General features: G+C 33.8%; 1 protein-coding gene across 1 annotated transcript in view; it reads right to left on the bottom strand.

Moving 5' to 3' along the window:
* The window catches only part of CHD9 (chromodomain helicase DNA binding protein 9), a 118,022-nt gene that overhangs the window by 27,765 nt on the left and 74,750 nt on the right, over positions 1-15,507 (bottom strand). The window contains 6 exon segments of the mRNA XM_015586934.2: positions 3-37; positions 5,550-5,639; positions 6,059-6,218; positions 8,928-9,127; positions 9,565-9,761; positions 13,662-13,772. Coding sequence (XP_015442420.1) covers positions 3-37; positions 5,550-5,639; positions 6,059-6,218; positions 8,928-9,127; positions 9,565-9,761; positions 13,662-13,772 — 793 coding nt within the window.

Here is a 15,507-nt window from a genome sequence, read left to right as displayed (position 1 = left end):
TGAGTGGTCTGGTTCTGGGACCCAAACATCAATGTCACTTAGGAGGGGGAAAAAAAAAATCACAAAATGGCATTATGAATTACCACAACAGAAGGAGGCAAAATTTTACCTAGCTTGTAAAGAATTATGATTTTTAAGAAGAATAACATTTTATTTCATTTATTTTTTATTTTCCACAATTATCATGAATTAAAATTACAACTCTGTACAATAGCAACAGTCATCATGAAATGAATTAAAATTCTTAAGCTCAACAGAAGAAATAAGTTTCAACAAGGTATACCTCACTCCTACGTAATCATATTCTTTTCACTGATTTCCCTTAGACACAAAGGGATCTAACGGAAAGTGGAGTCTTATATCAGCGAACAACTTTACAAAAATCATCTGATTTAATATTTCATTTTGTACATGAGAAGACTGAGGCCCTAAAACAGCAAATAAATAGACTGAGGCTATCAAACAAGTTATGTCCCTTCTAGACTAACACCAAGAAAGTCACACTAAAAGATTAAGAATCACTTACTAGTAAAGGAAACTGGCAAGTTATTGCGTCATAATTTGAATAAAATCCTCAAAGTGCTATTTTAGGCTGTATATAAATAATACCAGGGCAGAAAATGACAACATAATAAATCTATGATGCTTTGGTAATTTAGCTATTTTCATAAATACCAAACAATTATGGCACTTATAATCTTGCAAACACAATTTCCTTTTACAATGCTTATCACTACAATTTATTTGCCCAGAAACATTATGCAAGGAACAAATCTCTAAAAAGGAACAGCATCTCTAAAAAGTAAAAGATGCCACGTGCAGAAAGACTGAACTGTTCACTGCTTCACCATGTGACTTAAGCCACGGTCTCCTCTAGCCCAGCATACAGCAAATGTCAGACACTGACTAGAATATAAGTATCATTAATCCATATATACATCATTTTAATATTTTCTTCAACAGTCAGAGGTAGGCATTAGATGGGGTAAATTCTCTATTTGATATTCACAAATTATTAGTTTTCAAAGAAAGCTATAAAACAACTCAGATTAAGTAGAATTTTCTCTTGACATCATAATTTCATAAATTAATTAACAAAGCCCTATAGATATGAAGAAATGGGGAGATTCCTACTTAAGTGGTGTGGCAAAAGTTCATTAGTATATTGGTTCTCTTTGGGAACTCAAATTTTCATGTAGAAATAAATGCATAAATTTTCAATATGTCCCTGGGCTAAGTCCATAAGAACCTAGTATTTGACACTAATATAGATAGCTGAAACAAAGGGCATTTGAAATGAAAAAGACTTATGAGTTTTGTAAGTAAATAAAACATTTAAAAAATGGGTGAGAAATTACTTCCGAATTTTTTTTATAAGTGTTTTGCCAGCAGAAAAATTTTAACCCAAGGACCACAGAGAAATAGATGGAGGTCCTCCTCTAGATTCTTAAGGAAAATTTTCTGCACTTAAATGAGCATCTTATTATGTCTAATTTTGCTTATAAACAGAAGGGTCATGATCACAGTATTTTCTGGTTTAGTGAAGAAAAATATAAAAAGAGGAAGAATGATTTTCCTGTGATATTGTAAAAGTTGAAAAAGACAAGGAAAAATACAGTTAAGATGATATTTATTTTTGGCTGGTTCCTCACTAAGCACGGAAAGATTAAGGAAAAAGGAAAAAACACTGGAGACAGGATCCCCGAGGCGGGGAAAAAAGTGGGTCAGACAGTTCCCTTCACCAACCATCAGGTGGCACTGTACCCTCAAAACATTGTTTTCCTGCTTATAAAGAATAAAAGGCACTCAGTACCTATACCTCACGTTCAAATAAGCACCATATGCATGTTAAGTGTCCACTAGCGGCTAGGGAATGGTGTGCGCGCCAGCTGATTTGTTTTAAACGATTCAGTTCACATGCTATCTCTTGCATAAAGCCTCTTTTAACTCTCAAAGGTTAGCTCATTCATTCAAAATATATTTAAACAGCACTCACTATGTGCTGATATGGCAATAAGAGAAAGGAGATTTGACTTTGTGCAGTGAACACAATAATATACAGATAATATATTATTGAACTGTACAATTGAAACCTGAATAATTTTATTAACCAAAGTCACCCCCAATAAATCTAAATTTTATATATGTAAAAGTGAGTGCTGTTACACATAAACAAGTGTTATTTATATATATATATGCATATAAATATGTACATAAAACACTCACTCTGTGTCAATAATGGCGATAATAAGACAGACATATCCCTGCCTTTGTGAGCAATACTGTGTGACGAGTACTGTGACAATGGCTATGTACCTAACCCAGACTTGAGAGGTCAGGAAAGCCTGAGTTGATGTCGAATGGGCAAAAGAGAATGGAGGAAAGGGGGAAAGAGAATGTTCCAGCAAGAATGCAAAGGCCTGGCAATCATAGCATGTTTGAGAGACATGTATCTGAAGCTCAGAAGAGTGATGTGAGCTGGAGACAGATTTGGAAGACATCAGTATAGCTATAAAATCTGATGACACAGGAAAGGTGAGAACACCCAAGAATGGTTAAGTGAAAAGAAGAGGGCCTAAGTGAAAACATTTAAGAGACAAGCAGAAGAGGCATCTAAAAAAACAGCAGGCAGTAAACTAAAAGGAACATCACAGAAGCATTTTAAGAAAGAAGTGGTTGATAAAGGTAAAGTAGAATAAACAATGACGTGTCCATCATACTTAACAGCGAAAATGGTGGTGGATAACTTCCTGCAGTGAGTGCTGGAGGAAGAGTGCCGAGGCGAGTTGTGCTGGAGTGCGCAGTGTGAGGGAGAGGAGGCAGCAAATACAGATATTTCTTAAAGGAAGTTTGGGTGTGAGACCAAGGAGACTAATAATATGGGAGTGAGGAGATATTGGGTCCCAAAATGAGTGAGTGAGTGTCGACAGAGATATAAACATTAAAATCTCAATAAGCCTGAGAGGGGGGATCAGTGGAAGATGGAAATGTGGGGATAATACACAGAGCACAGTGATGGGAATCACACGTGAATCGTATCTGGCTAGGCCGAGGGAAAAGAAGAGTCGATCGGGCAACAGTTATTTACTCTGTCCCAGATTCTGGGAGCTGGGAATACGATGATCAATAAGACCTACAGCATACTTAACCTTCAAGCAGGTTAAATTATGGTGGGAGAAGATAATATAAATAAATATTTTTAACAGTAACAGACATCATGGATAAGAAAAAATGTGGGGTAAGTAGCAATGAGTGACTGGCAGGCTGCTTTAGACAGGGTGTGTGGTAAAGCCAATCTAAGAAGGTAAAATTTCCCATGAGACACGGATAATCTGAAGAGGCAGTTCTGTGGAAGATCAAAAGTATTCGGACCAGGAACAACAGGAAAGACTGAGCTGGACATGTTGGAGGAGCAGAAACACCAGTGTGGCTGGAGCACTGTGCTAAGGGACAGAGTGAAGAAAGAAGTCACAGAGTTATATAGGGAGTGCAGGCCATTGGGAGTTTGGATTTTATTCTAACAGAACCGAGAAGCATCTGGAAGGTTTTGAAATGAGGAGTTACCATGGCCTAATTTCTGCTTCAGAAAGACCACTGTGGGCTGATGTGTGAAGGTCAGACTGTAGAAAGGCAAAAGTGGAGACGGAGACCCAGTGAGGAGGCCACCGCCTGAGTCTGAACGCGAGATAACAGTAGTGTGGACGAGGGTGGGAGCAGAGGAGACAGCGAAGGGTGCTCAGGTTTGGCGTATACTGTGCTGAGCTAAGGTCTTTCTGCAGGGTGTGAGGAGTCTGGAACGATACCAGGGCAACTGGGTGGTGGTACATTTACTAGGATGGGGAAGGCTCATATGCAGGAAGGTGGGAGGGAAAGAATGGAAAATAGAAGATTTAGGAGAGCCAGAGAAAGTTTAAGATGTCAAAGAGACTTTTAAGTAAACCTGCTGGGAGCCAGCTAATTCAGAGCTTAAAGCTCGGGAGAGAAGTCACGGATGAACACATCAGTTTGAGTCATTTGTTTACAGATTATATTTGGTATGATGAGAGTACACGAGTTCACCTAAGGAGAAAGTACAGACAAGAAAGAGAGCTTAGGACAGAGCTCCTGGTCAGTCTGCCACTTAGAGATCTACTGGAGAAGTAAGAGCTAGCAAAGGAAGGACAACTAGGTGGGTACAGTAGCATGGGTACCCATGGAAGACAGCATATCAAGAGAGAAGTAGGTCATTAGTGGTCCTGTTAAGAACCATTTCAGTGGAATGTAGAGTTAAACATTAGGTGGAAAAGGTTGGAGAGAAAATGCAAGGTAAAGAAGTCGAGAGAGTAAACACACGTAACTGTTTGAAGTCTGTTTTGAAGATGAGCAGAGCAATGGAATGGTAGGATGTATGTAACCAGAAGTTTTTTATTTTTTAAGTGAATTATACTAAAGGACGTATATATGCCAAGAAAATAGGAAAAGAGCAGACGACTACAGGAGCACGGTTCCTAGAGTTACACGGGTTTCCGAAGAAGGGACAGGTCTGCTGCATGCCGAGGGAGGGAGGAAGCGAACAACACGCAAGCAGAACTAAGGATAGTTCTTGTCTGACTATTTTCTCCATGAAACAAATAGCGAAGTCATTAGTGGAGGCTGGCGATAGTAGGGTAGCAAGATGGTTGGAGGAGAGGGGTGTGGAATAGTCAGTCCTCTTAGAGAACAGGAAAGTGAATTTACTAGTCACAGTGGTTAAAAAGCGTGTTTTTGATTCATCTCATTTGGGATCGACGCTCATAAATTTGAAGTGAGTCACTTCAACAGGGTTTACTTGATTTTTTCCAGCAATCTTCAACTAAGGAATACACAAGAAGGAAATGGGTATTTGAGTTTATATTAAGTTTGGGTTGTAGCATGTACTAAGAACAGAGGGAAAGGCAGGCAAAGGATTTGAGTTAATGGTTAGAGTTTAGGACTACACAATGGAGAATGAATAAGGAGAAAAGCAGGGGCTTGGAAGTGGTGATGGGGAGGGAGTGAGTGGGAAGATGGCGGCCATCATGATGAAGTTAGAGAATCAGAGCGAGAAGTACCTGGGTTAAGTGAGCTGGAAGGAAGTGACTGCCAAAATTTAAGAGGTAATGCTGTTATTGGGGATGGCAAGTATATGACTGAGTACGCGGCTGTGATGGGGAGAAAAAATGGTTACAGATAAACGTCATGGAACTGAGAGACAAGGGTGTCGGATGGATCCTATGTGGACATAAAAGTCAGCCACCATAAAACCTTTTCAAGAGTAATAAGACGGAAGAAGAATTGAGCACAGAAAGGTTAAGATTCAGATTTGGTGGTAAGAAACCACTACCTACAGCTGTCATTATTATTATAATTATGTTATAACTTTTAGTGACAGAGACAAATACGAAACTAACAGAGAAAAAGCAACAAATTGGTAAGGGTTCTTTCTCTAAGCTTGGTGGATTAACATACAGTTAATATACAGTTTTCCGGTTATATAATTTTTGTCTAAACATGTTACTGAAAAATAAATATAAACATGTTTTTTCATTTACCTTGCATCAACTCCATCAAATACTTTCTGACACTCATTTCCAATGACTTCTTGCTTTAGATAATAGAGCATTCTTACACGAAGCAAAACTCTAAAAATGAAGAGAAAAAATTAAAAAACACAAAAAATTAATCATTAAGAAAATCAATCCACGTGGTTTAAATTAAAAAATACATAAACAGAATTTTTATAATCAAATAATTACTTCTCATTAAATCTCATTACTACCACATATAAAATAGGTTTCTCAAAAATCTTCACAATCATCATGATTTAATATCCAATTAAGTTATAATAAAATCATTTGGAGGCCACTTTTATTTTTCTCTGTTGATGAAAACAGTGACACAAGAGGTACCACACGATCTGATGAACACTCTGTAAGATTAAGATTAGGGTTGGTCCTAGAGCATACTGTCTCTGTACTCAAAATCAGCATGCTTTAAGATTGTTAATAAATTCAGAAAAGTAAATTTTTAGCGAATTATGTTAAAAATACCCACTACTTACTTATTACAGTGGTGTTTTATGTGTTTTTTATAGCCTTCATCTTGAAGTAGCTGCTCAGGATTATATTTTCGAAGCCATTCTGCTTTCTGTATATCAAATGAGCTTGTTTGAGTCTTTACTTTCTTCCCTTTTCGGCCCCTGGGTACAGGAGCTGATAGGCCTGTTAAAATGAGAAGGATGTATGAATGAAATCAGGGATAATTTATAGAAAAGACATGCAATGTGAAACGTTTTCTCAATGCAAGAGACTTCTGGAGACTTTCAGAGGTCTCTGCAGGCTATACAACCTTAAAAACATGATCTAATCCCATGATGATGGGTGTACATGATTTACACAACTATTAACACAATTAACCCCAATAATTCTTATATCTCAAATGAATCATTCTAATTTCCTTTTTGTTCCAAAATACATGATTTTTTTCCCAAATGTAAAAACCAAAGATCAAACCTTTCCCTCTGCTTTCCTTTCGCTTCCCTAGTTATTACAAAATAATAAGTTTTGGCCTCTATTTTCAAAACTATTAAAAAAGATTATATTTACCCATCGTAGTTTCCTGTTTAATACAACTCCATTATTTGTGACATTTTTGTTGTGAAATGTTTCAAAGATACCATAAAGCATCCTCACTCTTAATCTAAACATATTCCATATTTGGTCAGTTTTCTATTAAGTGAATAACATATAGCTTAAGTCCAGTTCACTCCTTCCTCCCCAGAGAATCACTACTCTGAATGTTTTTTCATTTCATGCATATTTATACCTTGAATGTTGGAGAAATACTTAGCATTTAAGTTTTAAGACATTATACTATACATGTAATTCTGCAACTTATTTATTCCTCTGAGTATGTCTTTCAGATTTCTTACTTGCTGATTCTTGAGGATCTAATTCATCCATTTTAACTGCTCTGTAAAAATCTATTACATGACTATACCACCTCACATTAATCTGAGGTGACGCTTGAGTTGTTTCACTTACAATTTTCCACAATTACTAATCATGCAGTTTTTTTAAATCACGCAGTTTTGATTCGTCCGTTTAATTCTTACCTCATATATCTTTTGCTTGCTGTATTCTACCAGCTAAAAGTTCCATTACAATGGTAAATAGATGCACTACGTAGATTTGCTCTTTTCTCCTTAAAATTTTGGTGATTTTTACCTATATATTTTGACACTATTTTTTTTGGGGGGGGGGTGCATACAAACTCATATATCTTATATCTTCTTTTATAGATTGGTCTTTATTATTATGTAGTATCTTTTTTGAATCTCAATTAATGTCTTCTACCTTAAATGGTATTTTGTTCTATGTTAATGTTGTTTTGTATGCCAGTCCTCTTCACCCTTGGATTTGGAAACTAAACAGTATATGAATCCATAAATTTTCCTAATAAAACCTGTTATTATTCTATATGTTTAAACTTATCTCTAACAATTTTTTCACATTCATCATTTAATCCTATTTACTTTTTCATTTCTGCTATATGTACCTTAGAATTTACTGCAGGTCTGTTTGTGCTTTGAATGTTTCTATAGCACCTTACTCTTCTTTCAAAATCAAAATATATTTGAAGTATCTTTGAAGATTAATGATAATTTTTCAGTAGTTGTATTCTCCTTTTATAGTTTGTTTGGAGTTTTCCTTGTTTCCTTCACGTTCATTTTAAAGGTTTGTTTTTAGTCTCTATCGTTCTTGTTGGAGACTTTCCTCAGATATCTGGCATCGTAGGTGGTTTGCTCATATTTAAGAATGACAGACCAAAAAGTTGATAGGGAGTCGGAATGAGTGGAGGTAACTGAATGTGGACTCGCAGATGGGTGATCTCACTCGTTTTTTCCTGTCATTATCCTTAGGTTTTAGCCTGGTCAGATTTACCAAAGAAAATTCCTTAGTTTTCTTTCCTTAGTATTCTATGGCCCAGTATATAGACATTCATTTAAACCCCTTTTAGTAGTTCCATACCTCAAATAACAATGCAACCCAGAGATATCCTATTTTACTCTCTCCACAAAATAAACTTTTTTTTTTTATCTCTGTAGAAAATGCAATTATGTTATACAATAAAATAATTATGTGATACAGAAAATAATGTTCTGTGAGCAATGCTGTGGAGAAAAAGGTACTTGTATATATCTCTGATAGGACTATAAATTTGGCATGGCCACATTTTATAGCAAATTATTAAAAATTTAAACTGTAGAGCTATGTTTCCCAAACTTTAATTATATACAAATTGCTGAGGAACTTGTTAAAACGTAGACCGTGATTCAGGAAGTCTGAGGCCTAAGATTCTGCATTTCTAGGAAGCCCCCAGGAGATGCTGATGCTGTTAATCCCTGGGCCGGATGTTAACTACTAAAGATGTATACAGGCTACACCTCAATAATTATACTTCTTGAAATTTATTTCAGTGAAAGATTTACTCATGTGCACAAGGATGAATGTGAAGGATCTCCACTGAAACTTGTTTTTCAATTAGAAGGTTGGAGATGTCCTAAATACTCACCATTAAGATGCTAAAAAAATTATGAAATATCCATACTTTGGATTAAAAACCAAGATAGTTCTATATGAATACAGATAAGAAGAGCTCTAAGACATACTAGTAGGTCAACAACTTGCAAACCAATTCATGTTTGATAACAGTATGTAAAACCCAACAAAACGGAGAGCACTGGTATTTTCTTATGCTGGACTTTGAATTGCGGGTGAAGGTTCTTTAATATTGTTTATAATGCTTCGAAGTATTTTACAGGAACTGTAAAGTACTATATATGTTATATATATAGTAACATACATATGTCAAGTACTATATACGTAACTAAAAATAATTTTAAAAAGAAAACAAAAGAATGTTCTTACCTAGATGATTTTGTAACTCTCGTGTCTGCCCATCTTCAGTTGGAGTAATGAGATCCCAAATGAAGCCTTTAATTTTCTCATCTCCTCGGTAATGAACAAGGCAATACGCTAAGAGGGCTCGGCAAATTATTTCTACATCATGCTCGTTAAGCTGCCTTTTAAAACGACCATGAGACAGAATCTCTCTCCACCGGCCCCATCTGGTTAAAAAAGGTATATTTACATCAATACTGAGTCAAGTTCTAAGGAAACACATAGGTAATGGATAAAAGGCCTGAAAACAGCAAAAAACACATTCTCTCATTAATATGATTTCCCTAATATTTTCTCCCATGAGTAAAATGCAGAGCCATGGTAATTTCTAGTATATTTATTCAATAATGGATAATATTATCTATTTTGTATTAGTGAATATGTAAATCTGAGAACAAGGAGTTTGACTTTAGTGATATATTTGTAATTTAAAACTTAAGAAAATCCCATCGTTCTGAAAATTGTATGTTAAGCATATAAATTCAGAGTACTTTAAAAATAGATTTTATTGCTTCTAATAAGATAAAAAAAACACTAGAATATAGTGTTATTTTTGTAAACTTACATGCCAGACTAAAAAGAAACTCTGAAAATAACATTTTACCCATAAACCAGCAGGTTTTTCTCGACTCGGAAGCATTCGGTTCTTCCATAGCCGTTGGAACGGTCACAGGGTCTCCGGAGTTTGGGCTTCTCCTCTCCTTCACTTTCAACTTCAGATAATTCAGCCAGTTCATCTTTGGTGGCACTAAAGGGTCTCGTCTGCTTCCGAATTCTTGGAGTGTCAATAACCAAGCTGTTCTGTAAAATTTAACAGCCGTTACATGAAGGTCCTTTCACTATTTTGCTTCTAAGAATGTGTTACATTTTCATCTTTCAAATTGTATAAAAAATAATTATTGAAAACCAGAAAAATAAATTACTAACAATTCCACCAAAATAGCAAATCAACTTAAAAATTTTTATATTCTTATAAAATCCTTATTAACATACATAAATAATTTTATGTCATTACAGTCATAAGATTAAAAAGAATTTGGAATTTGCCTTTATTATTAATATGAAAATTATTACATCAGGCTTCGGCAATAACCATAAAATCCATTTTAAAAATCCATAAAATCCATTTTAAAGATGAATTTATAGACCATAATTTTCTTCTCCTAATTAATTCATAATTTAATTTAGATTGTTTTCATTTCTAACATAAATGATGCCCAAGTAAATCCTTGTAATCTAAGTATATCCTAAAGATAAATCCAAAGGAAGGAAATATCCAGGAAAGCAATAATGGTCAAAGGATATAAATATTTTATAGATCTAGAAACATGTATAGGTGCTTTCCAAAAGATTTACACTAATGTAAAGAAAGCAAAGAAGTAAGTGTATGAACCTCATTATGCTCGCTTCATTCACAACGACCTAAGTTGGCATGCTTTTACCTATAATGAGAAACTGCCCTGAGTTAGGCAATACGTTATGTGCTGTGGATATGAAGACAAACAAGACAGCTTCTGCTCATAAGGAATCTGTGGTCTTGAGGGTCAGACTAATGAGTAAAAAAATAAATGCTCTTCAGGATGAAATATTTATGACACAAATAGGTACAAAGAAAGAGAAAGCTTCACAAGTTAAGTGATACTTGGAAGAAATCTTGAATGAGCGTTAGTTTGCTAGGTAAAGAATAGGTAACATTTTAAGTAGAGAGAAGAGCAGGGGGCTTGAAATGGAATTAGACATTTAAGACATGTTGGAGCAGGAGAGGGCAAACGGGAGAAGAGGAAGCAGACACCAGACCGCATAAGTCCCCCCATGGCCACAGTGCACTGGATTTAAGGGGGTACATAATATTATATGTCTTTTTGCTGGAGACGTTAACTTTCTCTGCTAACTTTCTCCGCTGTAAATTACCAGTTTTCCTTTTCTAATTTATAAATATTTTGGAAGATGTACTCCGAGAATATGTAAAAATCTTGTCTTTCCTTAAATTTTGATTACAAAGTTTAGAACACATCGATGATCTTATGTGGTAGAATTATTAATATGTTTGGTGATTTTATTTCTCTCTTAATTCCTTCTACATTTATTTATGGCATTCTTCTATAAGAAAGAATTTGCTTTCTTCTGCCCAGGTTTTTTTTTTTTAGGTTATTTCGACTTGAGTTATATTCAAATCTCTTTTGCCCAAAATCTTTCGAGATTTTAACATATTTCTGAACCACTTCATTGGCTTTTATATAATAGAAATAGTGACTTTCATATACACTTCAGCTACAAATAGTCTCACCACTCTAACTGTACTTTTATTTTCCCATTATTTACTCTATAATCTTATATATTTGACTATTCCAATCATTGTGATTTCTAATTTAGAAAGTTTTCCCAACAAATAGATAAAATAGAAATCCAGTTTTTTGTTTTCATGTTTCAATTCAAAAAATAAAAATCTATCATAAATTGGAGTTTACTTGGTATAGCACATTAGTAGAATGTTCCTCCCCAAAATTAATTTGATATTCTAATCATTACTAAATAATGCTTTTATCTCTAATACTATTTATTAAAATCTTAAAATTTGACCTTTTTTCCATTCTTATTTTACTCGATCTTTATATCTTTCTCTCAGTATCACACTATTTAAATTATGGTTCCTTTATATTAATATGTTTTTATATTTTAACATATAGTAAGCAATGTCGGTCTGTTTTCATTGTACTTCATTTTCAGAAATATTTTAAATGTTTTTTTAAACAAAGTTAGAAAATATAATTGCACAAGTGTTAAATGACTATATGCTTACGTAAGTTTAACTTAAGCCTTAAAACCTTAGGATAATGTACAAGGACCTACTGATTTGGTCCTTATCTAGGGTCACTGACCTGACCTAGCTCCACTGTCACCAACTTCCTACACTGCCACAATGTCATTTCTGTTGTGAATACACTAAGCTTGCTTCCTTCCACAAATGGCTCAATGCTATTCCGTCTATCTTGAAAGCGTTCTGTCATGTGCTTATATTGTCGGATCTTTCTTATCATTCAAGTCTTGGCACAAATGTTCCCTCAGAGTGACCTCTCTTTACATAATTCTATCTTCACTCCTCCAGGCATTCTCCACCATCCTAATGTTCTATTTTCTTTCCTCTCTGAAATCATCGTACATATGTTTACTTCTCCTCTTACCCACCAGTATTCAAAAGCTCTATAAAAGCAGGGGTTTATCTGTCTCGTTCGTATTAGTCCTAACATGAGAATAGTGCTTGGCTGAGTGTGCCCCAGCTGGATCCACAGCATAAACGTGTTTGTGTATTATTACCAACATACAATATATATTATATGTATCGTTCTATAGCTCTCTCCTTAAATTTAACTGCCGTGGAGCCTTTCTATGCCTACACATAGGGATCTATATGGTTATTTTTAATTATTGTGTTAGATAGTATGGATGTACCATTTGTCTATCATAGGAGATTTCATTACTTTCTAAATTTTTTCTAAAAAAAAAATAAATAAATAAGGCAATGAGGATCGCTGGACATGTGTGATTACAGCTATAGGACAGATTCTCAAGAGTGCATTAAATACTATAGCCTATCTATTCTTCTAGGGGAATTTTAGATTTTGTCTAGTTTTATAAAAAAACTATTAACATTTTGATTGAGGCTGCATTTCTATGTTTATAAACTAACTCTTAAAATGTTTAAAATATGTAGTGTTTTCTTTCCAACTGACAAATTTCCCAATTAAATTTAATTCACTTTAGCATCTTTCAGGTATAATTCTATGTGTATTTTTTTCCTATTGTAAAGTAGATATCCTCTTCCATTATAATTCTTTACTTATTAATACCAATATTTAGGAAGACTAAATGGCATATTTATCTTTTATTCAGTTAATTCACCAACCATTTGCTGAGTCCATTGCCTTTTTAGGTATATAAACATATCAAATGCAAATAATGACTTTTTATAACTATATTTTTAAATTCACTTACTTGTCTCATACAGAATTACATGTATTTCAAAATACATTAATGAAAACATGTGGCAATGGCATTATTCTTCATTGTAAAGTTTTATATTTTAAAACCATCAAAATAGATCCCACACATCAATGCTTAATATTAAATTATCTTAATCATTTAGCAATTACTTTGACATTAGACCAGGCTCACAAACACTGATTCCTATATGACATGAGACAAGAGTCTTATGAAGTAAACAATTATGTTATTATCATTTCCATGAATTCTGTTTTAGTTTCTTTCTTCTTTTCTTCCTTAGCTCCAGGGGAAGTTATAAAAGAAATAGTTTAAAAATGTCGCCATCCTGACTGTTTTTTTGCTCCTTTTCTATTTGAATGGATTGTCAGTAATGGGATCTGACACCGAGACAACAAAGTTAAAGAGAAAATTAAGAGTAATGCATGATTTAAAGACATTTAAAATTAAAAAATAAAAACATTATAATTTCAAGAATATAAATAATACTCAACAAAAAACTTCTCTTGTATTATATCATGACATATCACAAGAATGAAACCGAAGTAGTGTCTGACTCCATTTGTGATCATTCTACTAACTCACCATCAATTTATTTATGCAGATTAATTTATTGCAGTAAGTATGCTGTTGAACATCTTAAAACATAATATAAACAAAGTATCTCAACAACTAATTTATTTTTTAAAGGGAAATACTTACTCTGCCACTGATGGCATCTATATCTATTTCTGCTTTTTTAGCCCATTTTTGCCAGAAATTGGGATCATCCAAGGAAATATCTGTCCGGTTTCCAGATGCCACAAAACTCGCCTAAAATACATAATGGCAGTTCAAAATGTTTTGAAGTTTAGAGGGAAAATCTATCAAAGCATATTTAAAACATTTTCTCCTAACATTTACTGTGAGCAGAATTTGAAATCCAGCATACACCCATATATTCAAAGGTGTTTCAAATGCCATGGTCTGAAATGTAACACGGCATCTGCAAAAGGCTTAATGCGACCCAGGCTGTAGTTTTAAGAGCTGAGTTAAATAAGTAATTACTGTTGTTCAACTCTTATTAAACTTTTGGTAAGAAAGAATCCAATCTTGTTTGTCAAGAAACCACAAAGGACAGAGATATGCTTTCTAGAAATACCATGTGAATGTTAACAAATTAGATTAGAACAATAATTGCAACCCTGCTTGCCCTATTCAGTTTATTTTCTAGTATGCTTCTATTTTATTTCCATCACACTTTGATATAGATATGTCTCATCAAGAAAGTGCAATACAGGATATGAAAAATAAAGAAAAATGAACCAATGCCTGTCTTTATTTTAAGAACTCTCTTCCTTACAACAAAAATACTACATAATCATTTAAGACATTGCAAAGGAACACAAGAACAAAATATAACTGACTTATTTTCTTAAATATTATCAAAATTAGAAAATCATTTAGATGGAATTGACTTCAAGTATTACAGGTCAACATTGTAATATATAAACTAATAATCATTATTTCAACATAAGTTCCTGAAAATAGATATGCAACTTCAAGGAAAAGTCATCAAACTGCTTCATAAAATGAAATAAGCAGTAAAGATACATGATGCTTTAAGAAAGAAAAGGGCCAGAAAAATGCTTGCCCTTAAAAGATAAATGGAAGAATATGGTCACATAGAATAATTTTCAAAGAATACAATTGGGAGATGGCTTTAAGATAATGTGTAATTATCTTGGATATAATCAAATGACTAAAATATTAATTAAAAACTCATCTTCACTAAATTTCAAAATACAGAATATTATACAGTAAAAAGATAATGAACCTGTTACAAGCAAGCAAGCCATTAATGACATTCATGATAAAAAGATGTTAGATAACTGTAGAACTGATGATATCAAGGGATAATTGTTACTTTTTGATGATTACGGTTATATTAAAGAAATCTTTATCTTCAGAGATACATGTGGAAACATTTATGGAGAAGATAACGTAATGTCTGGGATTTACTTTAATATGAAAGCTAGAGAGGGGAGTGACTGAACAAGTTTTATCAGGAGTTGATAACGGTTGAAGCCAGGTGATGAGTACACAGGTTTCAATATACTATTCTGTCTATATTTGTAATTTACAAAATGTCTAAAAAATGAAGAAAATTAAAATCTGAAATGACTCATGTTGAACTTTAAGATTCTGTTTAAGACACTGCTTACCACGTGATGAGTATATTCATTCCTCAAACGTTCTTCTGAGACTAGGCTTTTAAGATGCTTGTATACACCCAGTGTTTAAATGTTATAAATGTTTAAAAGTGTACTTTGCTAGCATTTTTATGAAATAGAAGTGACAGCAATAAATGCTTTAATGAAATAAATTTAAATTTCATTTTTGCTTGCTGTAAACTATAGCTTTAACATTATAAAATTACTGAAAATAGTAATTGTTTATTTCTTTAAAATGATGAGAGCGGCAGGTTGATAAATGGCTCCCAAAGATATCTATGTTCTAATTCCAGGAACCGTGTTAATTGTTAGTTTATATGGCAAAAGGGACTTAG

The sequence above is a fragment of the Pteropus alecto genome, unplaced genomic scaffold (genome assembly GCF_000325575.1).
Source record: "Pteropus alecto unplaced genomic scaffold, ASM32557v1 scaffold123, whole genome shotgun sequence".
In the NCBI taxonomy this organism is placed as follows: Eukaryota; Metazoa; Chordata; class Mammalia; order Chiroptera; family Pteropodidae; genus Pteropus; species Pteropus alecto.
This window is presented reverse-complemented; position numbering and strand designations above follow the sequence as displayed.